This window comes from Anomaloglossus baeobatrachus, chromosome 8 (genome assembly GCF_048569485.1).
Source record: "Anomaloglossus baeobatrachus isolate aAnoBae1 chromosome 8, aAnoBae1.hap1, whole genome shotgun sequence".
NCBI classification, from domain to species: domain Eukaryota; kingdom Metazoa; phylum Chordata; class Amphibia; order Anura; family Aromobatidae; genus Anomaloglossus; species Anomaloglossus baeobatrachus.
Window position 1 is genome coordinate 252,899,512 of NC_134360.1, and position 25,656 is coordinate 252,925,167.

General features: G+C 39.1%; 1 protein-coding gene across 8 annotated transcripts in view; it reads left to right on the forward strand.

The window, feature by feature from the left end:
* Positions 1-25,656, forward strand: part of ELAVL4 (ELAV like RNA binding protein 4) — a 204,238-nt gene that overhangs the window by 7,067 nt on the left and 171,515 nt on the right. Inside the window, exon 1 of one of the 8 annotated variants that reach the window (XM_075320550.1) lies at positions 4,217-4,612. The exons of 5 other annotated variants lie outside the window; for them this stretch is intronic. In XM_075320550.1, the coding sequence (XP_075176665.1) occupies positions 4,604-4,612 (9 nt within the window). In that variant the 5' untranslated portion in view covers positions 4,217-4,603. Of the gene's footprint in view, positions 1-4,216; positions 4,613-5,116; positions 5,292-25,656 lie in introns of those variants that run through there. 2 more of the 8 variants (XM_075320552.1, XM_075320549.1) reach the window with 2 other exon arrangements.

Below are 25,656 nucleotides of genomic sequence, written 5' to 3' on the forward strand. Positions count from 1 at the left end.
TTGGTGAATTACCTATAGCAAAATCTACATATTAGACTGGCCCATACTGCTGAGAAATCCATGTTGTTGTTGTTTTCTATCTGTGGATGTTTTTACCATGTAGGCAAACTAGGCACATGTCTAGGGCAGTGCCGATTAATCCCTATTAAGGGCTACTACTTTCACTTAGAATTATATATGCACTGTGAATGAAAAAGAGGATGGAGGATGATGAGCATAACTATATTGGGGTTATTACTTATCTCAAAGATGGATGGATGGATGGATGGATGGACGAAGAATGGATTGATTGATTGATTGATTGATTGATGGACAGATAGATAAATAGATAACAGATAGGTACAATAGATTGATGGAGAGATAGATGATAGATGGATGGATGGATGAATGGATGGAGAGATAGATAGATAGACAGAAGATATATGGATGGATGGAGAGATAGATGGATGGATAGATAGATAGATGGATGGAAAGATGGATGGATGGATGGATGGATGGAGAAATGGATGGAGGGATAGATAGATAGATAGATAGAGGGATAGAAGATAGATGAATGGATAGAGAAATGGATGGATGGAGAAATAGATAGAGAGGGGGATAGAAGATAGATGGATGGGTGGATGGAGAAATGGATGGAGGGATGGACAAATGGAGGGATGGATAAATGCTAGAGGGATAGATAGATAGATAGAGGGATAGATAGATAGATAGATAGAGGGATAGATAGAGGGATAGATAGATAGATAGATAGATAGATAGAGGGATAGATAGATAGAGGGATAGAGGGATAGATAGATAGATAGATAGATAGATAGATAGATAGATAGATAGAGGGATAGATAGAGGGATAGATAGATAGATAGAGGGATAGATAGATAGATAGAGGGATAGATAGATAATTCCCTTAATTCCACTTTGTTGCATACTTGAATGAGGTGCAAATAAGACTTTAGTATTTGGTATTTTGAGGTCTGTGTTGAGGGTCCATGCACGGACACTATGTGTCCAGTACAGACCCCGAATTTTCCAGTTCAGGTTCGTCCATTACTGATTTTGAATATCTGTACCTAAAACGTAACAACTCTTACCTGTGATATCAGTCACCGTCATCCTAATCATGAATGAACTGTGGATTGGCCATCGCCTCCATCCCACGTCCTCAATGAGGTTTCAGACGGTCCCCTTCATATATGGGCTTTAGAGGTGGTGCGTCTATGTTGACCATTCATTTATCTGAAGGTATATTAAAGCCGGCCATATACGTTATCTCAGTTACACCCAAATATTGTTATTTGTAGTTTTGCATTGAGTATATTCGCTCAACATATCAGAAAGACGGATGACCTCCAGTACCAACAATTCCCATTATGGTTGGTTGCCCCACAAACATTGCATGGGCCGCATGGCTGGATCTCCTCTTACTCCAGCTTATTTCATCCACTTTCCAATGGTTTTTTTGCGATCTTCTGAGGGGGTCAATCCCACTCCCGTTCTTCACGAATATGGCTGTTGTTTTGTGCTGGTAAACTACTCTTTTTGCACTTTACACCAAAACTGGGACGCCAAACGTCCAGAAATTCCAGGATGGGCCATAAATATATACTTTTTTGCCCCGTCCTTAATAAAAACTTAGGATGTCCGTGATTTTTTTTGAAGCTGAAGAAACTTATACAAATTATTTTGACTAATTATCATCATTTTACAGTTTACAATGAACGCAGCTGATGTCTCCATATCAGAACTATGCGCGGTAGACACTTGTGATCGTAATGATTTCTTATGGGTTTCCAATATGTGCCCGTAAAATAGATTGTCTGTCCGTGATTGTTTGATTAGCCGTCCAGAAAAAGTAGAAAACCAAGTTGGCAGCATTAGTCTCGGACCAATCTCACCAATGCAAGTCTATGGGCCCATAAAAAAAAAATCGGACTGCACTCGGATGCCATGTGGTTTTACAATGTGTCCATAACAAATATTCTCTGTCCGTGTTTTTTTCATAAACCGTCCGGAAAAAGTAAAAAATGTAGTTGGCAACCCTAGTTGTGAATCAATCTCGTCAATCTCACGGTGGTAACCCTGGTCCCATAATACCCCTGAGAGGCTGCCGTGTAACAAGTATGTATACCGAAATGAAGGACAACGTACACCTGCTCTGTTTATCCTTATAAATATAAAAAAAATCTTTACTTACAGGTCAAAGGAATGACTTATGTTACCCCATAATTGCCATTACGATTCTAAAGTAATTTAATTGCATTGCACTTTAAGGCAGCTGATGCAGAACATCTTGGCACACAAAGCTGACCTTCATATTTGAAAAGTCAGCAGGTCACATGACTGTAACAGCTTGAAATGCCTTAGTCTTAGAAATAATAATAATAATAATAATAATAATAATCTTCTTATTTAAATATAAAAACAATACAAAAGAAAATATAATAATAATAATAATAATAGTTGAAATTTTAAGTTTTGAGTCTGGTGACCTTCTTGCAAATCCTTAGACTTAAAATAAATAAGTAAATATATGATAATAATAATAATAATAATTCCCTTATTAAAATAGATAAACAAATAAAGATAATAATATTAATAATATTAATAGTTAATAATTTAATTTTCAAGTTTTGGGTAAGGTGAACCCCCAACAATGTAGTAATAATAATAATAATAATAATAATAATAATAATAATAATAATAATAATAATAATAATAATAATTCCCTTATTAAAATATTTAAACAAAGATAATATTAATCATTAATATTTGAGATGTTCATTTTTGGGTCAGGTGACCTTCTAATTCCTTGGACTTAAAAATATTAATAATAATAATAATAATAATAATAATAATAATAATAATAATAAAATAAGATGTAATATTTTTTTATTAAAATATATAAACAATAAATAAAGGAAAATAATAATAACAATAACAATGATACTAATAATGATAATAATTAAAATTTTCAGTTTTGGATCAGGTGACCCTCATTATTAATTGAGATGTTCATTTCTGGGTCAGGTGACCTTCTTGTAATTCATTGGACATAATAATTATAATAATAATAATAATTTTTAATTAGAATATATAACCAATAAATAAAGGAAAATGCTAATAATAATAATCAATAATAATTGAAATTTTCAGTTTTGGGTCAGGTGACCTTCTAGCAATTCCTTAGACTTCAAAATAATAATAATAAAAAATATATATTTATTAATAATATATATATATTTAATTTTTTTTTAAAATAATGAATACTACTACTACTACTACTACTACTACTACTACTACTAATAATAATAATAATAATAATAATAATTAATGGTCATTTTCAGTTTTGGGTTGGGTGACCTTCTTGCAATTCCTTAGACATAATAATAGTAATAATAATAATAATAATAATAATTGTCTTCTTAAAATATATAAACAATAAAAAAAGATTAATAATTAGTAATAGTAATAATAATTTTCAGTTTTGGGTCAGGTGACCTTCTTGCAATTCCTTAGACTTGAAAATAATAATAAAATAATATTTGTCCTATTAAAATATATAAATAAGAAAAGAAAAATAATAATAATAATAGTAGTAGTAAAAATAATAATTGAAATTTTCAGTTTCAGTTTGGGGTCAGGTGACCTTGTTGTAATTCCTTAGACTTAAAAATAATACTAAGAAAATAATATTTTTCTTATAAAAATATATTAATAATAATAATAATAATTTTCAGTTTTGCGTCACGTGACCTTCTTTAACTTAGATCAATATTTTTATTTTTGCAAGTTTCCTAGCACCCTCTGTGCAGTCTTCTTCTCTCCTCCTCCCACCCATTGTCTTGATGTTTTTTTCCTTTATCCCACACTGTAGTGTTAAAATCAATCATTTGGATTAGTCCAGTTGCATGATGAGAAAGACCCCAGCATTGATACTGCGGAGCCAAAACTACCCAGCTGGTCATTAATGGCAAAATCCAAGCACAATTCAGTGCCCCTCAGCACCAGCCATTAACCCTCAGGCTTCCAGCAGCAGCACATTGAAGGGAAGATGCAGCCAGCCTCGTGCAGCAGACAAAGAGTTAAGCTCCCTGGCTGTTAGAAGACAATCTCAATAGCGCCTTGCATAGCCCCGCCCACCCCTGCTCCCTCAGCCAATCAGATGCAGCCGTTATCTGACAGATAGTCCCATAAATGCATGCAAGCAGCCAGCCAATTTTCTAGCAAGGCTCTATCCAATTTTCATATCTACACCCTACTTTCGAGAGGCATCGACACAGTCTCTTTCTCTCTCTCTCTCTGTTTTTTTCTTTTCTTTTTTTTTCTTTCCTTATTTTTAATTTTCGTTTTTGTTTCTTTGTTTCTTTTCTCTTTATTTCCATTCTCACAAAGGCCAGATATAGTTTATTATTCATTCGTATATATTTTTTATTTTTTTTTATTTTTTTTTTAACTGGATATTTCTGTGTGTGTGTATTTTTTTTACTGGGCAGTTTGGAAAAAAAAATACACAAACTTTTTTTTTTTTTTTGCATATAGTAAAGCATTTTGAAAAAAACAAAAAAAAAAAGGAGAAAAGTCGTCGAGAAAATATTAACGATTAAGAATGGTGATGGTAGGTATGGCGATTTCTTTCTGTTTCTTGAGTTCCGTGTGTGGATATGCTGTCTGCCTCGCATCATGGGGCTGCTTTTTGGTGATAGTATTGTTGGGCTGAGGCTGATTCTAGTTTTTATTTATTTATTTTTATTTTTTGTCACGTGCTAATAGGCTATTTGTTGTCAAGGTCATTCCGGTTTTGCATGGACGTAAAAAAAAGCCTCATCTGCCTGCATTTAACCTGTGTAATTGTGCGTGTGCCAGGCTTCTTTTCTGCCATTGTGTTTCTGCACAAAGACTCTCCGGAGCGAAAAAAAAAAAAAAAAATCTTAAAAAAAAAAATAAATCTCGCCCATGCTGCTAATTTTCGGTTGGTCCTCTCCTTCCGTATGGTAATCTTTCTTCGGAGTAATATATAGAGGCTCGGTAAATGCTGCATATTGTATTTCAGAGTTTCCTGCCGTGACCTCATAAAGGAGGAGGAGGCTTGGCGTGTGGTTGAGCGCGCACTCTGTGTATGTCTGTGTGTGTGTGAGTGCGTGTGTCCTTCCCAGCGTCTCTCTTGCCAGCAGTACTGTAAGGAGGAATGTCAGTTTTTACATAACGCTCTTTTTTTTTTTTTGGTTTTTGACACTGTGACAAGCTTGAAGGCTCCATCTCAATAGTCACAGATGGAGTGGAATGGCTTAAAGATGGTAAGTGCATTATATCCATTGCTATCCTTTTCCTTATTTATTTACCGTTATTTTAATTTCTGTTTTTTTTAAATTTTTTTTATTATTTTTTTATTTTTTTTACGTGCTTGCTGTGTTGCATCCAATCTAGGATAGGACCTTGACAACTATAATGTCAGTGCCCGTCTATCACGGAATTACTTGGTGCTGTGTAATCTTCATTTGAATTACATGAGTCTTTGGATTCTTTTTTTTTTCTCGATCCCCTTTTACGCAGTTAAAAAAAAGCCCCCCTTAGCAAAAAAAAAAAGCCTTTGCCGCAGAATGCCCATATGTTAAATAAGTGCAGATGGCTTTTCATTCCTGTCCCCAAAACGCTGTAGCTCCTTGACGCTCCTTTTGTGTGCATTTCTCACAATGGGTGTAAAAGTGGCACACTTGAATCTTTGCAGTCGTGACCTGCATGGCATTTCACTGAATGCTGCAGGGGCACAGGGCATGGATAGAACCTTCAGAATCCATTCAGAACACTCGGAGCAGGGGCACAGGGCATGGATAGAACATTCAGAATCCTTTCAGAACACTCGGAGCAGGGGCACAGGGCATCGATAGAACCTTCAGAATCCTTTCAGAACACTCGGAGCGGGGGCACAGGGCATCGATAGAACCTTCAGAATCCTTTCGGAACACTCGGAGCAGGGGCACAGGGCATCGATAGAACCTTCAGAATCCTTTCAGAACACTCGGAGCGGGGGCACAGGGCATCGATAGAACCTTCAGAATCCTTTCGGAACACTCGAAGCGGGGGCACAGGGCATCGATAGAACCTTCAGAATCCTTTCAGAACACTCGAAGCAGGGGCACAGGGCATTGATAGAACCTTCAGAATCCTTTCAGAACTCTCAGAGCAGGGGCACAGGGCATCAGTAGAACCTTCAGAATCCTTTCAGAACACTCAGAGCAGGGGCACAGGGCATTGATAGAACCTTCAGAATCCTTTCGGAACACTCGGAGCAGGGGCACAGGGCATCAGTAGAACCTTCAGAATCCTTTTGGAACACTCGGAGCAGGGGCACAGGGCATCAGTAGAACCTTCAGAATCCTTTTGGAACACTCGGAGCAGGGGCACAGGGCATCAGTAGAACCTTGAGAATCCTTTCAGAACACTCGGAGCAGGGGCACAGGGCATCAGTAGAACCTTCAGAATCCTTTCGGAAAACTCGGAGCAGGGGCACAGGGCATCAGTAGAACCTTCAGAATCCTTTTGGAACACTCGGAGCAGGGGCACAGGGCATCGATAGAACCTTCAGAATCCTTTCGGAACACTCGGAGCAGGGGCACAGGGCATCAGTAGAACCTTCAGAATCCTTTCGGAACACTCGGAGCAGGGGCACAGGGCATCAGTAGAACCTTCAGAATCCTTTTGGAACACTCGGAGCAGGGGCACAGGGCATCAGTAGAACCTTCAGAATCCTTTCGGAACACTCGGAGCAGGGGCACAGGGCATCAGTAGAACCTTCAGAATCCTTTCGGAACACTCGGAGCAGGGGCACAGGGCATCAGTAGAACCTTCAGAATCCTTTCGGAACACTCGGAGCAGGGGCACAGGGCATCAGTAGAACCTTCAGAATCCTTTCGGAACACTCGGAGCAGGGGCACAGGGCATTGATAGAACCTTCAGAATCCTTTCGGAACACTCAAATAACAATAAAAAAAAAAAGAACCCGAAACGCGTTACTTTCCCTTTCCCTATAATTTAAGGATTCTTTATCTCCTCCGAACGCCTTCTTTTTTTTTCTTCTTCTCTCTCTCTCTTCCATTCTTTAAGGAATTGTCTTTGTCTGCTTGTTTTGATGGGTGTAAAACAAACAAGATTAGATGGAGCATTCTAAGCGAAAGCTATCGCTCCGAGGGGAAGCCAGAGAAAGGTTGCCCAGGAAACGACTAGGGAAAGAGCGGAGATAGGGGAGCAGGTGGCAATCATTTGGGAATATAGCAAGCGGCGTGAAAAAAAAATGGGACTGGGGTTACCGCTATTATCTGCACTGCTTTATAGCAGTCACAACTTTAATTATTCTGTACATATAGGTGCCAATTACATCTCCGCACAGATGAACGGTGAATTGCTAAACACTATTTTTAAGCATCTGCCTCTCTGTAGAACCGTGTATCTTATTATGTGTTGTGAATACTGAACAAGAAGAGCAAAACCTTGACCAACAATAGAGCAAGCATATATATTTATTTACGGATTTCTAAACGGATCTAGCATTGTGTATCAATACATGGTTACACATATTAAGTAGTATCAGTAGATGGTTGCATATCTATATATATATATATATATATATATATATATATATATATATATATATGTTGAGTATCGACTTTGCCTACTATATACACACAAAATGGATTTTCAGTAGTATCAATACATGTTTTCTATATATATATATATATATATATATATATATATACAGGTATTTACTTTTCCTACTACTGTATATATACACTCAAGATGGATTTTCGGTAGTATCAATTGTTGGTTCCATATATATATATATATATATATATATATTTATATATATATATATATATATATATATATATATATACTGAGTATCTACTTTGCCTACTATATACACTCAAGACTGATTTTTGATTTTTGGTAGTATCAATAGATGGTGACAAATATATATATATATATTTAGAGTATCTACTTTGCCCACTATATACAATCAGGATGGATTTTTGGTAGTATCAATAGTTAGTTGGATATATATACATATATATATATATATATATATATATATATATATATTTCTTTATTTTTTTACTCTTTTTTGTGAGTATCCACTTTGCCTACTATATACACTCAAGATGGATTTTCACTAGTATCAATGGATGGTTACATAAATATGTATTGTGAGTATCTACTTTGCTTACTATTTACAATCAAGATAGATTTTCGGTAACAAATATATAGTTCAAATTGGGCTTTACAGCACCAACCGGGGGTTGAGGTGAAGGAGTCTCCCATTTGGTTTTCAGCTGATAACAGAATATGATATGAGCCTTGTGGCATTTGGAACCTATATTTTAACTTCTTCACTTTCGCCAGATAGGAAAAAATAGGGGAAAAAAGTAATTTGAAGTCTACTAATTGGACATGGCAACCTATAGTCAGAAAGTATCGTAACAATGATCATATTCCATTACGATTATCCATATGGACATCACGACTCAACACCATTGGGTTTTATAGGTGACAATAGGTTGATGGAATTTTTCTCGGTTGTGTTTTTGAAAGTTAGGAAAATAATGAAATTCGAGTCTTTGGTGTCTAAGCCTTTGTAGAGTAAGGATATACATTCATACATCAGTACAAGAGGACATATAAACCCTGCAATCAATATATATCTTTCACTCCGGTGCACAAAACCCCTTTATTTCCATCTTGACTAAATGAATAATGGTATATAAAGTCTATGGAGAGACAGCTTATAATGGAAGGGAATTGTTACATAGTGTTCCTCGGCGCCGTGCATCTCATCCTATGTTGCCTTTTTTGTAAATGTATTACTTGTGCGTGGTTTGTGCATTCGACTTATCATGTGTATTGATGCATTGTGCTACTTGCTTTTGGCCTTGATGGAGACTTGGATGTGGATCATTTTGTAGACCAAGCAAGTAGCCATTTCAGGTGTATTTTAGGAGGACCTGTTCTTCCTTGTGTTGCAGGTCTAAAGTAATAAAAACTTAATGGCGCTCTGATTAAGTTACTATGCCTGGACTAATACTTCCTACCTCGAGTATTACATTGCCCAGAGCTTCCTGGAAAAAAAGGGATGAAACGTCCCCATTTTACTGCATTGCCACTAAAATATAAGGAAGGAGCGATCGAAACTTCTAAGAATAGAAAAAAAGCTGTTATTTTTGTTTATTGAGATTGGACCTGGTTGAAAGTGGCTTAGGTTTCAATGTTGCCGGCGTGCCCTACGGTGTGCGGCACAAGAACACTCAATCACACGCTCTATAGGAGGTCTGATCAATGAATTTACTATCAAAGAACTAGAGAGTAGATGGGAAAACAACGCAGCAAAAGTCTCCGGTGTTAGTGCATTTCCACACCTGAGCCTGAGCTCCATTACCTATGGATGAGACACCGCGTAGCAGAAGCCATAATCCTATACTTTTGTAGGGGCGGTTGCAAGACGCAGAGACTATTTGGGATATATTGAGAAGGTTTGAGCACATGAGAATAATTTACAGCCATGACTCACAGATATCCATGACGTAGAATAGTTAAAGTCCCTTGGCTGCTTAAAAAGGTTTATATATTGTGACAAACTCATGGTTCCACATAGACTCCCCAGCAAGTTATCACCAACCAGCTATTGATGCCCTCCATGTAGTGAGAAGATACATTGTTTTTTATAGCTTATGTTGGCTTCTGTTGATGTTCAGCACCTTGGTCAGCAGCCTTAAGGCCTACGCATTCTTTTCCAGTCTCCGATACATTGTGTTTGCTGTCATCGGATCCGTCTTCTTTGGTGACTTTAAAATCCAATTGCTCTCATTCCCTTTGTTCTGGAATGATCAGTGTCTCTCAGCCGCCACTGATTTCCATGAAGCCCCCTCCTCCCTTTTTATTCTTTACCTCTTTGTTTGCCATTTGCACAGAGCATCTACATTGTAATCTTTCCATGTCCTGCACTGAGCACTATCGCTACGTCTTCCTTGGTTTGCCGAGTGGACCGTTGAGTGGAGTAGTAGTGTCCATTCCCCGCTGTGTATATAGCCTCGAATGTGCCTGAGAAATAAAAGAAATATATATGAGATAGGGGGGATGTAATGCCACCACGCCTGACTCGCTCCCTGAGCCGTATACCTTTTCGCACAGTTATTTGTCTATGGGACAGTTGAATGTGTAGACGTATTGAATAAGTGCTGCAATGCAGTATTTTTTTTTCTTTCAATGTCATTAGGGTGTTTAGGGTTAGACGAAGATTGTATTTTGTGGGATGTCGTTAAAAAGCATGGCTAATTTCAAGCTGCCTGTCAGATGGGGAGGGTGGTGGGGGGGGGGGTGAGGGGGACCAAATCCTCAAATTTCTCCTCCCTCTGTTTTTTTGTGTTGGCAAACGTTTTCAAGGGTGACCAATTATCCACAAAGATGACAGCCTGTGAAGGTTAAACGGTTCGGCTTTCGCTATGGGATAGTCACTTACTAGTTTAGTATTTCCAAAAAGGGCCAGGTTTTAATAAATAGGCACCCCTCCCCCCAAATAAACTGATGATGTCATCATTTGTCCATTATTACATAATACAAATTAATTAACTTTTAAGCAAAAAATAAAAAAAATTAAAAAATGAATTCTACTAGAATCCAGTTCCTCCTATAGCACCAATATAAATATATAATGTAAAGCTATAATATCAGCGATCAAGGTGCGGAATAAAAAGCTTCATATTGGGAATGTACCAAGAAGAACAAAAAAAAAATAAATATATATATATATATATATATATTGCATTGTTTTATTTTTTTAGGAAAGTGCTACAATATTATATTATAAGTATCTATACAACATGGTTAATTCACAAAGTCAAATCCGCTACATCTTTGTTTCTGAAAAGAATAAACTTTGCGGAATCTGATAAAATGCACTAAATTAATAGAATCCAATCTGGTTCTTCTGAGTACAATGTCTCCATCCAATGATGCAACATAATCTAAAACTAGTGATAGAGGGAAGGAGGACTGCACCCATCTGACACGTGCCCCCCCCCAATCCCCAATTCACAAAGTCATATCTGCTGCATCTGTTTATGAAAAGAGTAAAACTTGTGGAATCAGATAAAATGCACTAAATTTATGGACTCTAAACTGGTTATTCTGAGTATAATGTTTCCATGCAATGATGCAACAAACCAGTAACAGAGGGAGGAGGACTGCACCACCTGACACGTGCCCCCCAAATCCCCTATAAGGACCATCGGGTTAAAATAAACACTTTATTGAATAAATTAGACATCCTTTTCCAGGCTGTCTAGCTCCGGGCTCCGTCTTCCATTGGGGACAGAGTTTATGTATTGCGTAAGTCAATTGTTTCTCATTACATTGATTCCAGGGGACTTCTTAAATGTGCTCCCTTGTAGTGACCCCTGACCCCAGGCACTGTCATATTTACGGCACCATAAAGGACAGTCTTATAAAGCCATAAACATAACTGTTCAGATGCAGCCATCCGGAAAACAAGAAAGAGCTGATGCATAAAGGAAGGATTAAGATGCAAATATTTGCAGCCCTCTGACAGCTCATAAAAGGGAGGAAAGACTTTTTGTCAAGTCAGATTGACTTTTCCACTAGGGTATGCTTTATTTTGACCCATAAATACAAGGATTGATGGGGGTGGGGGCTACAATACACACACATATATATATATATATATATATATATATATATATATATATATATATATATATATGTACTGTATATATATATATCTATATCTATATATATATATATATATGATTATATGTATATATATATATGTGTAGATATAGATATATATATATATATATACATATATATATATATATATTAGGCCTATGGTAAGAAATAGACATCAATTCTCCACCTTTATTTATAAGAACTCCCCCATTATGATCATGTGACCACACAAATTGTCCATTCGGCCCAAGATTACCATCGTCTATAAACCTTCCACAATTTCCACCAGATTAAAAAAAAGTTGTCTACAATTAGAGATATATTTTTCTTAACCTAAATGGATGTATTTTGGGCTAAAAATCTGTGTTTCATTAAAAACGTTGCCCCGTTTGCTATTTACAAGCTTTTTGTTTCCTGATCATAATCAGCTGAGAGGAGCTGAGAAAAAGAATTTCCAACTGGCTTGTCAGATTTTTCAGGATGAGCTCACTGAAGGGTTCTCAGTTAACTAGTTTTGCAGCCAGCAATACGGAGGCTAAAAAAAAGGCAAACAGTGCAAAATCTTTAATAAAACCCAATTGCAAAAATAAGTTTTAGCATTGAAATTAAAAGAAAATATTGTCCCCGAAGGTGGACAAACCCTTTAAAGCTTCTCTTTTTAAAAGCCATATTAAAAGTTCCATGCATTAACATACCAGAGGTGGAGATTTCCTATGAAAAGTGTCTGAGTCTTGGAAGGACCTGGCAAGTCCATGCATTGCACTACTCATCTTATTGATTTCATTGGGAGTCATGTAATACCTTATTTCCCCTGTAGGGGTGCTGCCGAGGAACTAACCAGCTTTCTCATATATTACAATTGAGGGTTACCCCAGCAGAATGCTGCGTCATCACTTTATTTTTGAGGAGCCCTTCTTATAAAGACTGGAGAGCCCCTTTAAATTTTTCCGCTGCTTGTATTCAGTTTGACCTACCCAATGATTCTGTATAGGAGCCTAAAATAAGGGGTATGGTGCGAGAAATAAAAATATCAACGGAGAAAAGGAGATAACTAATATTACAACTGATGCGTGGAAGAGTAAGTCATCCATAGACCAATAAATATTGAATTAATAAAAAAAAAAAAGGATTCCTCAATGTACAGAGTCCTACAGTAAGTACTATGTGGGTATGTGGGGTTCTTAGGTTGTGGAGGACATTTTGACCGTTATTATGGTAATCCTCCATGATATATAGGAGTTCATTAGCGATTGGCTGGTTATATATCCCTGTCCTATATTACACACAGTTTGCAACATATGAATAGAATCTGCAGGGATGCTGGGAAATGAATCTATTCCTATGTAATCAAATATTAATATCTTTATCACTAGTTAGTAATGGTGAGGTCTGTGCAGGCGATCGGAGTTACAAGCAGAATTACTGTGAGGGGAAGGAAATTAGCAACAACAAAGAAATTGGGACTTTTTTTTGTACAGATGTGATGGTAACAAAAATAATAGTCATCATGTAACAAAATAAAATTGGGAAATATTAATTCTATATTAACAAGTATTTTCTTCTCCTCCTTCTTCTGCTTTGACTTCTCCTAATATTCCTCCTTCTCCATTATCTTCTCCTTCTTTTCCATCTTTTTCTCCTCCTTTCTTTTTATCCTCCTTCTTCTTTTCCTCCTTTTTTCCTCTTCTCCTTTTTCTTCTTTTCCTCCTTTCTTACTCTTGTTCTCCTTTTCCATCTTCTACTTTTCATTATTCTACTTCTCAGTTCTCCTTCTCTGTCTTCTCTTCTTCTTCTTCTTCTTCTTCTTCTTCTTCTTCTCCTCCTTTCTTTTTATCCTCCTTCTTTTCCTCCTTTCTTCCTCTTCTCCTTTTACTTCTTTTCTTCCTTTCTTACTCTTGTTCTCCTTTTCCATCTTCTACTTTTCATTATTCTACTTTTTAGTTCTCCTTCTCTGTCTTCTTATCATCCTCTCTTTTTATCCCCCTTCTTTTTCTTCTTTTCTTCCCTTCTTCCTCTTCTTTTCCTTTTTCTTCTTTTCCTCCTTTCTTATTCTTGTTCTCCTTTTCCTTCTTCTACTTCTCATTATTCTACTTCTTCTCCTCAGTTCTCCTTCTTTGTCTTATCTTCTTCTTCTCCTCCTTTCTTTTTTTCCTCCTTTTTTCCTCTTCTCCTTTTTCTTCTTCTCTTCTTTTTATCCTTCTCCTTTTTTTCCTCCTCTCATCCTCTTCTCCCTTTTCTTCTTTTCCTCCTTTCTTACTCTTGTTCTCCTTTTCCATCTTCTACTTTTCATTATTCTACTTCTCAGTTCTCCTTCTCTGTCTTCTCTTCTTCTTCTTCTTCTCCTCCTTTCTTTTTATCCTTCTTTTCCTCCTTTCTTCCTCTTCTCCTTTTACTTCTTTTCTTCCTTTCTTACTCTTGTTCTCCTTTTCCATCTTCTACTTTTCATTATTCTACTTTTTAGTTCTCCTTCTCTGTCTTCTTATCATCCTCTCTTTTTATCCCCCTTCTTTTTCTCCTTTTCTTCCCTTCTTCCTCTTCTTTTCCTTTTTCTTCTTTTCCTCCTTTCTTATTCTTGTTCTCCTTTTCCTTCTTCTACTTCTCATTATTCTACTTCTTCTCCTCAGTTCTCCTTCTCTGTCTTATCTTCTTCTTCTCCTCCTTTCTTTTTTTCCTCCTTTTTTCTTCTCCTTTTTCTTCTTCTCCTTTCTTTTTATCCTTCTCCTTTTTTTTCCTCCTCTCATCCTCTTCTCCCTTTTCTTCTTTTCCTCCTTTCTTACTCTTGTTCTCCTTTTCCTTCTTCTACTGCTCATTATTCTACTTCTACTCCTCAGTTCTTCTTCTCTGTCTTCTCTTCTCCTTCTCCTTTTTCTTCTCATCCCTTCTCCTTCTTTTCCTCCTTTCATCTTCTCCTCCTTATAGTTATTTTACTTCTTCTCCACCCTTCTTCTTCTCATTTTTCTTCTCTCCTTTTTCTTCTTCTTCTTGTTCTTCTTCTCCCCCCTTCTTCTTCTTCTTCTTCTTCTCCTCCCCCCTTTTTATTCTTCTTCTTCTCCATCTTCCCCGTCATAAAAAAATAGAATAGTGACAATATATAAAAATGAAATAATTCTGATTAATGTTTTATTAGTAAAGTAATAATATTATATTGCATAATAAATAAATAATAACTTTTTCTGCTCGGTCATTGAATAAGAAGTGTCATTGCATAATCTAGTACTTTTATGACGTTGGTGACCTCCTACCTAGAACATACTTAGGTCCATGTTTTTCATACCCACCAGGGCTTGATTTGCATCTTGTGCCCCATCTGCCTCCTTATTGCATATAGTAAGTTACATCCTCTGATGACATGAACAGCAAAATGCACATTTTTATTTACACTTGTACGGAAAAGGCCGAGGCCAATGTATTTTGATCTATAATGGCCAAAAGTATCGAAAAAGGCGATATGTCCCGATAATGGGAAGCCATGAGCAGAGTAGATGTTTATTTGGGAGTATTTGCCGCGGGAAGCCATGAGCAGAGTAGATGTTTATTTGGGAGTATTTGCCGCCAAGTGCACTGGCCAAAAACGGTGCAAACCTAAGACATCTTGTAAAAGGGACCCAATGCAATCCCATGTAGAATTTAGCCACCTGTCATAATTTCTTTGTAGTAAATATATATATATACATCATTAGATTATATGACATCATTACCAAACGTCTGCCAGCTAGATGAGCTGGGACATTATATAACTATTCCTCCTCTCACAGGTCGGGGCAATGAGGAGCTTATGGCCTTTCTTCTATTTGGCCTTTTGCATAATTTTCCCCCAGACTTCTTTTCAAAGAGGATGTGTTAGCTCGGAGTTCCTCCTGCCCTGCTCCTCCATCCTTCATTATTCTGTATCCCCCAGAGGATCAGGTGATCTTGAAAGGCTACGGAAATGTTTAGAAGCACACAGAATCTTTAATTAAATCGGATGGAGACATGGCAAGGGTGAATGTGCGCGCTGCAAGGGGGTGGGGGTAATAGGGTCGAAGAAATGGATGTGCACGCACATTTGCAAAGATGTGACTGCAGCACGGTACAAAATGCAGAGCCAGCTAACCAAATGCTGCCCGCACTCCCTCTACTGCAGGAAAGGTTAACCCTTTACGTGGCTTTCTGTTTGCCTTAGATGCATTTTCACTCCATCACTGTATCTAAATAAGATACTTCCTTACACAGTAAAGTCTTGGTCCAGATGTAGCAGATAACACGTCGTTTGTGCATTGTGATTGTTATATATTTACGTCCAGTTTTATGGAAAACATATTGTGATATGAAGGACCTTTTTGCAGCCCTGAGGTCCTTTTTTTGCAAAAAAAAAAATGATTTGAATGTAATAAATGGCCTCCAATTCCTGCAGATACATTAAACAGATGTTACATGAATTATCTAGGGTAAGGAATATTGTGTGTGCGGAGGCATGGCACGACTCAGTCTCCGGGGGACCAGTTGCCACCTGGGCAGTGTGTGGTGCTTGTTAAAAAGGAACACGATGCAAGGCAAAAAAAATGTATATATACATAGCAGCATTATATACACTGGAGTTTTCAGTTACTTTGTAGATGGAAACATGGATACATTTTGGAACAGAGCCTTCGATAGAGGTGTGACCATAGTGGGTGCATGGGTTGCGGTTACATCCAAGCCACCTGGGCAGTGTGTGGTGCTTGTTAAAAAGGAACATGGTGCAAGCCAAAAAAAAAAAGCATATATACATAGCAGCATTATATACACTGGAATTTTCAGTTACTTTGTAGATGGAAACATGGATACAATTTGGAACAGAGCCTTCGATAGAGGTATGACCATAGTGGGGGAAATCGGTTGAGATTATATCCAAGCCTAGGGAGACCCAAAAGGACTTTAGTCTACCTGATAAGCGCAATACTAATATAGACTCGAGTTAGTTTGGGCCCCTCTTTTGGGGATTTTGTATTGGTGTCCATGACCTTGACGTGCTTGGATGTTCTTGGTGATTGAGTTGACATTCGGAGTTCCTTGTATATCTTCGTTCTAGACCAATGACCTTGTTGATCACATTTCATGGCTCGGTGTGAAAGTTTTTGTAAGTACAAAGTTTATTGCCAATAAGGTTGAGAAATATAAAAGATAGGGTCCGGCTCAACAAATATAAGTAAATGCTTAGAAGGAAAGTATAAGTAATCATAATAGGTAACCTCAGCACTCAGGAGACAACAAAGGGTCAAATTGAATTCTGAATTTTTCATTTTTGATTTTCTGCAAAAAGGGGTGCACCTCAACCGAATAATGATGTTTCGGCTTCTAAGAAGCCTTCATCAGGGTATTGTGTATAGAGCGTTGATGATCTTTTTGGGGAAGGAATCTGCAATATCAGACAAAGTATCGGGCAATGGTGGCAGTGGTAGCAACCCTATTTTACAGAAAATACAAAATTCAACTTCACCCTTTGTTGTCTGTTGAGTACTGGAGTTACCTTTTATAATAAGGTTGAGAAAGACCCCAATCCATCAATTCCAACCTAATTGGTGGACCATGTTATTCTCTATATTTGACTAATGGTCCATCCTCATTTTTCTCTGCTTTGATACAAACTAGCCTCACACGCATAACATCATAAATCTGTGCCGCACGATGGTGTAAGACGGTGCCCGTGGCTTGTTATGGTCCTACCTCTGGGTGCTTTATTTTTACCAAGTTGTCACCTCTCACTTGCCATATCAGAGACGTATTCTACTCTAGAAGGATTGTTTCCAAAGGCCCCACATGGCGGCAAACACAGAGTCTACAGCGCCATAAAGCGGCTCTGCAGAGACTCCATAGGTCTGTAAATACAAATTTAAATGTCCATAGACCAGGCCACCATATTTGTTCCTCAGATAATCTCAACTCCCCCTCATCCCCCAGAAACAAAGCTTCTAGTGGAGAAGGATCCATACTATAACAAGTGATGGAGTGTGACACGATCCCGGATCTGCAGAAAGTCCAGCCGTCCCAAACCACTTTACCATGCTGACATTAACCATCGATAAGGTTACGTTCACACCATGCTTAAGGCCTCCATCTAATATATACACCAGCTTGCCTATAGACTCTTGTGCTAAAAAAGTAAGATTTCACAAATATGTTTTCTCACAGGGTTCTGGGGGATGGGAAAGTCTAGGCTAGTCTACTTCACTATTCCATACCTTTTTTTATGCCAGATAGATGAAACCCAAAAAATACATTTTATTTTGTCCTCCTTCTGGCCAAAGAGCCGTATGGACAAGTTAGGAGTTTTCCCAATGTACCAGCTAAACATAGGGCGAAAATGCAGTGAATATAATTATATGCAAAGCCCAGGAGCTGGAAAATCATCTTGTGGTACTACTTTCTCATCTATTCACTAAAGAATTCATTTAGTCTTAATATATATCTAAAAAATATTACTTGCATTGAAGAAAGTGATGTGGTTCCTTAAAGGGATTTTGTGGGACTCTAATATTGATGACTAGAGATGGTGTTCATCCGTTCCAGTTCGTTGGCCATGACAGTGATCTATAGCCGCTGGACAGGAGTTGGAGACTTGCTTCTTACCTGATGGCATCTGTGGCTCTTCTTTGATTAGCTGGCATATTGTGATGTTATCAAGTGACGTCGCTTCTCAAAAAAAGAGGAGCCGATGTCATGGCCAATGGAATGGTAAGTGTAAAGCTCTGCACCAATTCTATAAATGACCTATCCAAAGGATACGTATCAATATCAGATTAGTAAGAGTCCAATTTGCAGAACCTCCACTGGTTATCAATATTAAAATAGTGGGGTCCAACTACCGGCACCACCACCAGTTAGCTGATCAAAGGTGTTGGCTCTTTCCGGAAGTGGCGCAACTCTGTTCATTGTGTAGTGACCATTAATGGTACTGCAAGCTCTCTCCCATCCACGTGTATGTAAGAGTGACGACACTACTCAAAAAAGAAGAGGAGCCGATGTCATGGCCAATAGACTGGAAAGTGCAAAGCTTCATACAAATTCTTTTGATCTATTGACCTATCCTAAGGATAAGTATTAATATCAGATCAGTAGGAGTCCAATTTGCCGAACCTCTACTGATCATCAATATTAAAATAGTGGGGTCAAATTACCGGCACCAACACCAATGATTTGATGGAAAGTATTAGCATGCTCCGAAAGTGGCACGACTTTGTCCATAGTGTAGTGACCATGAATGGTCCTGCAAGCTCTCTCCCATTCACGTGTATGAAAGAGTGATGTCGCTACTCAAAAAAGAAGAAGAGCCGATGTCATGGCCAATGGACTGGGAACTACGAAGCTTCGCACCAATTCTATTAATGACCTATCCTGAGGATAACTATCAATATCGGATCAGTAAGGGTCGAACTGGTAGAACCTCTACTGATCATCAATATCAGATTAGTGGGGTTCAACTACCGGCACCACCAACAATTAGCTGATGGAAAGTGGTAGTGGTCTCCTGAAGCGGCACAACTCTTCATTGTGTAGTGACCATTAATGGTACTGCAAGCTCTCTCACATTCAAATGTATGTAAGAGTGACATCGCTACTCAAAAAAATGCAAATGTTATGGCCAAATGAACTGGGAAGTGTGAAGCTCCCCACCAATTCTATTAATGACCTATCCTAAAGGCTACGTCTCACTAAGCGACATTGCTAGCGACATTGCTGCTGAATCACGTTTTTTGTGACGCAACAGCGATCTTGCTAGCGATGTCGCTGTGTGTGGCATCCAGCAACGACCTGGCCCCTGTTGTGAGATCGCTAGTCGTTGCTGAATGGTCCAGGCCATTTTCTTCAAAGGCGATGTCCTGCTGGGCAGGACGCATCACTGTGTTTGACACTGGGTGACAGGGTCACAGTGACTGCTGAGATCATTATACAGGTCGCTACTGCGACCTGTATCGTTACTGAGTCATTGGTAAGGTCTGACTGTGTGACATCTCACCAGCGACCTCCCAGCGACTTACCAGCGATCCCTATCAGGTCGCGTCGTTGTCGGGATTGCTGGTACGTCGTTTAGTGTGACGGTACCCTAAGACAAGAGTCCATTACAAGACAAGACCTATCCTAAGACAAGAGCTGATCGAAGGGGTTGGCGCTCTCCGGAAGTGGTACGACTCTGTCTATAGTGTAGTGACCATGAATGGTCCTGCAAGAGCTCTCTCCCATTCACGTGTATGAAAGAGAGATGTCCGCGTCAATCACGGCCACATCAGAAGGTCAGAAGTCACCTTTGGTGTGCCAGAGCCCATAAAAAAAACATGAACTATATCTTAGATCTATTCCATGCCAACATTGCACTGTCTTGTATGGCGCCACTCATAAATTCACTCTCCTAGATATGTCATATCCAATAATCCATTTTTTCGAACCTCATTCTATTCTTTTCATCTTGGTCCTTTGTAATCTTAGCTATAATCTACCGGGATGAGATGTTTTTGTTTTTCCGGATGTTCTCTCGGCTGTTCAGGATCCATTTATCACTGACTGTACAGTATAAATACCAATGCACAGACATATCTGATTGCCGGTATATGAGATCGTGCTTTCCTCCGCGCAGTATGTGAGGCTTAGTTATCAGCTAATTATTATCTCTACATTCACAACAAAGATGGAGCAGGAGTGGGAGAGAACTGGAGTCCTCCGCTTTTTAGCTGACTCTCAGTATGTTTCTGGCTTCACCCACCACCAGCTTGTCCTTAACGTAGTCATTAAAAACAGCAGAACCGTATTGAATTGATGGAAATATAATCAGACGCTATAGGGGAGACACTGGCGGATGGAGGTTTTCTTGAGGTCTATAGTTTCTAGTGATATAGTATTTCTGTCCCATCGCCTCAACTGTATTGAAGGCTGAGCTGGGAAAATGAATAGTTTTCAATCCGTTTGTATGCAATTTGTGGAAATATTGATGTAGCAGAACCCGATTTGTCAATTTACTGTTGTGCATTATGCTAAGTGGCCGAGCAATGCTTATACATACGGCACAGGAGCCTGTAGAACAGAGGAACGTGGATTGCCTTCATACTATTGAGGCATCTCGTGTACTGCCTTATGGTATATGGCACATTAAACGGGATAATTTTCCCTAAAAACTGTAAAAAAAACCCAGAATGTTTTCCTGCTTCTGTATGTCACAGTATTGGTACACTAAAGCTCTATAGGCTGCTATGGGTAACATAGTCCTGCTCCTTATAGCTCACAGATGGTATAGAGCCATAACATGGCCATGTACTTGAGCTTTTATAAGATTTTTTTTGGGAGCTTAAAATTAAGGCAAAATGAGTTAATATCCTCACTATGTAATTCAGCCTTCATTCCAGTTCGGAGTTTGGGAGATTTACGTATGTTAAGCACTCGATCGAGCATGGGTGTGCTCGGTGTTTGGCCTAGTGCGAGCCACTTGCAGAGTTTGATCAGCTCGCACTTGGGGTAACAACAGCGTGATCGGATGTAGAGGGTACAAAAAAAAATAAAAAATGGAAAAACCTGTCCTCCCTCTCCCAGAAGTGATCTCTTGATGGCTGCTATATGTGGGCTTAGAGCCGAACTGCCAAACAGTGAGTTCCAATGGGGTTCAGGTCAAGGCCAGGTCCCAAACAGAACTGTATCTAAAGTCCAGCTGAACCCACCAAACCAAACTTCAGCGGGTCCACTCATCTCTCATCTCTAATCTCCTACCATCCCCTCCCACCCACTGCGGCCCGGGTCTGCACCCGTTATCAGTGATCCCGAGCAAGTGCCGAGGCCCATGGTGCCTAAAGGACCCACTCTCAATTTATAACATTTTCTATATATATATATATATATATACTGTATATACTAGTCGCTATAATAGACCTACCATTTATCAGTCCATATATCAGGATGGCATCACCACAGCGCAATTGTGATATAATAATTGCATTCATATATATATATATATATATATATATATATATATGAATACATATGCTCCATACAATGTGGGTGCCGGCAGTATTACACAACTGGCACTCGAGTCTAACCAATGAGATTGGAGCTCGCTCTAATCACAAGAGGTTAACCTCTCAAATGGAGAGGTCAACTGTAACTATTTAAGAGGTTGAAAATGGGGAAAGATATCTTTTCTGATGCCCATCACTCCCTTAACATTATTTCCATGCCTTCACCATGTTTGTACACCTATGAAGCCAAACCGGTGGCTGGGCTTCATAGGAGACTGGTGATTTTACAATACAATATTACAGTACAAGAACAGAAGAAAATGACCAAATGGTTGCACGTTCAGGCCTCTTCGTGTAAATAATAAAAAATATAACAAAGAAAATGCTAAATATTTATTTTTTTACATTTTTATCGTATCACCATATCAACATTGACGCAACATAATTGAAACCCGAAAAAATATGAAAAAGTTAACATATTTAGTATCACCATGTGCGTGACTATCCAAACTGCCAAGATGCCTTAACCTTTGCAAAATGGAAAAGCATAAATCAAAATGGTCAATTCACCCCCCCAAAAAATAGAATAAATAGAAATCAGAAACTCGTATGGATCCTAAATGGTGGTGATAAAAACTTCAGCTTGTAACAAAGAGAAACCATCCATGATATAACTACATTAACAAAAAAATAAAAAATTTATATAATCGCTCTTTGAAAATGAGAAGGAAAATGGAAAGTAAAGAGGGTCCCTCTAACACTATGTTGCCCTAGAGCTTGCAGAAACCTGGAGGTGGCCATCCCAGCAGCTATTTATTGGCCTTGGTGGTCTTGTGCTGTAGATGCTAGCCTTGCTGATAAGTGTTTGACTGCAGCGGTCATGTAGGTAAAAAAGGATAGAGTCTGACTGGGATGCCAAAGGTCTACCTGTGACCACTTTTATGGGGGGGAACTGTTCTTAATTAGGCCAGATGTATTGTTCCTTTCTTTGGTAAATCAAGAGAAATTAGCCGTTGTTTAATGTCAGACTAAATTAAGCCCTTTTGTCTGTTAGTTTGTTGATTGCCTGCTAAGTGTGGATTGCCTCAGCCCCCTTTAACTACATCATTCTACAGGACTTCAGCTTAGGCTCAATGGTTCCAGCTGGAGGATCATAGACCTGCTTCACTGCCCAATGCTGAACTCATGAGTAGTGTTCTGCCCATGGGGAAGGAGTGCGAGCATTCAGGGGGATGAGCCCTGGTTTGTGCAGTCTTTCTAAAGACAGGCAGGCCAGCAGACAAGAGCACCCTCCACTGGAGGACTTATGCTTAGGCTCCATGGTTCCCAACTAGAGGATCATAGAACTGCTTCACTATCCAATGCTGAGCCCTAGAGGACTGTTCTGCCCATGGGGAAGGAGTGCGAGCATTCAGTGGGATGAGCCCTGGTCTGTACAGCTTTCTAAAGACAGCCAGGCAGGCAGACAACAGCACCTTCCACTGGAGGACTTCAGCTTAGGCTCCATGGTTCCAGCTGGAGTATCATAGAAATTCTTCTCTGCCCAATGCTGAGCCCACAAGTAGTGTTCTGCCCATGGAAAAAGAGTGTGAGCATTCAGTGTGATAAGCCCTGGTTGGTACAGTCTTTCTAAAGACAGGCAGGCCAGCAGACAAGAGCACCCTCCACAGGGGACTTCAGCTTAGGCTCCATGGTTCCAGCTAGAGGATCATAGAACTGCTTCACTGCCCAGCCATGCCAGCAGACAAGAGCCCCATTCCACCAGTAACATTGAGTCTGGGGAACCAGTGTTCAGCTACATGCAAATACTACATTACCGTCATTTACAGATTTACCTGTGCTTCTTTATAATAATAAACTGGGTAATTTGTTAAAAGAATGATGAGATGCTTCCATTGTCTGTAAACAGTGAAACAATGGGTTTACCTGAACTAATATGTTGTACGCCGATGTACTTTGATGAAAAGTTGCTGTCTGCTGCAATAAGATCTCGGCTCTGCTATATTTCTAGTGTGAGGGTCATCTAGCGGTTCGGTTATGAGCCCTCTCCGGTTTGGTTTCCACTCTCAGATTAGTCTCTATAGATATTTTTTTTCAAACAGTAATCTATTTGTCAACTTGATATCCTCCAGGTATACAATTATAAGGCATTTGCACTGCGCTAAATCATCACCCCCTGAGAGTTTAATTAACACTGTGTTCCTAATATTTCTATGTTTTATTTAATTTTCAAAGACTCCTTTCCTGCTAGTTTATTCATTTCAAATTAGCATTTTTTTTTCTTGCCCAGAATATCATCGGGTATTATTAAAAAAAAAAAAAAGAAAAAAGAAAAGCGAGATTATGTATTGGGCCATTTTTTAATTTCATATTGAATTTGTCCTTGTGTGATTGAAATTTCAAAGTATTGTTTGCTCTGCATAAATTAGTTTTAATTGCATAATGGTGTGGAAGATAATTACGGGCGGAGGAGGCAGTTGCCCTATGTGTTTGTATTTTCCTTTTAGGAAAATAATCAGCGCTACGTAGCGGTCGAATCCTAGGTTCCTTGGTGGGTTCACACGGTGCGGTCTTCATTAAAGGATGTGGTCATCATCCTAGAATAACGACTGTTGGATTATCGGGAATTTTATAGCCATAAATGTGGATTTATTCATTTCTTTCTTTCTTGGATGTGATCTTAAGATTGTTTTTTACTGTTTGGGGTACTTTGCACGTTGCGACATCGCTAGCATCGGCTAACGATGCCGAGCATGATAGTCCCCGCCCCCGTCGCAGCTGCGATATCTTGTGATAGCTGCCGTAGCGAACATTATCGCTACGGCAGCTTCACACGCACTTACCTGACCTGAGACGTCGTTCTGGCCGGCGACCCGCCTTCTTCCTAAGGGGGCGGGTCATGCGGTGTCACAGCGACGTCACACGGCAGGCGGCCAATACAAGCAGAGGGGCGGAGATGAGCGGGACGTAAACATCCCGCCCACCTCCTTCCTTCCACATTGCCGGTGGAGGCAGGTAAGGAGATGTTCCTCGCTCCTGAGGCTTCATACACAGCGATGTGTGCTGCCGCAGGAACGAGGAACAACATCGTATCTCCTATTGGTGCGACATTATGGAAATGTCCAACACTACACAGATCACCGATTTTCGATGCTTTTGCGATCATTTATCGGCGCATCTAGGCTTTACACGTTGCGACGTCATTACCGGCGCCGGATGTGCGTCACTTTCGATTTGACCCCGACGATATCGCAGTAGCGATGTCGCAACGTGCAAAGTACCCCTTTGACTCCTCCATTTATACCTTAGATCCGTTAATAAAGAGATGAAATGATAGTTTCGGCAGAGTAGTTGACAGGATTGACATGCCGGTGTGCTGGAGTAAATGTAGGTGGCACATTTAAACAATGGGTGTGATACGTCTAACTCAGCATTGTATATTTCCAGTACATTACATTTTTCCTAACCAAACAGGAGACTCTGAAAAACCCATTTTTATTATTCAAAGCACATGCAAAGCTGGCTAAGAGCAAGTTATCTAAAATAGATGGTCTGATTAAAAAATATCATGTGGCATAAATCTGTATTATTTTTGTTTTTGCTTGGTGTAAATGCCGCTGTTCTCCTGAATCCAGCATTGTTTTTCATTTGTTCCTACGCCTCTCCATTCCTGAGATATTGCCCCTTTTCCCTACATGCAAATCTACTCTTTTTTTAGCCAAGTGGGTGTGGCTCTCAACTCTTCTGCATGTGGATTTTCTTGAGGACCACGCCCAGTTCACTGAAAAGTTTATATTAATATACAAAGAAGAGGGAGTCATATCTTAGGGATGGAGAGGCGCAGGATCAAAAGAAAAACAATGCTGGATTCAGGAGAAGACTTTTCACTTCTCATAAATCTGTAATTTTCTTTCCGGGTGTAAATGCCGCTGTTCCCCTGAATCCAGAATTGTTTTACTTTTGTTCCTGCGCA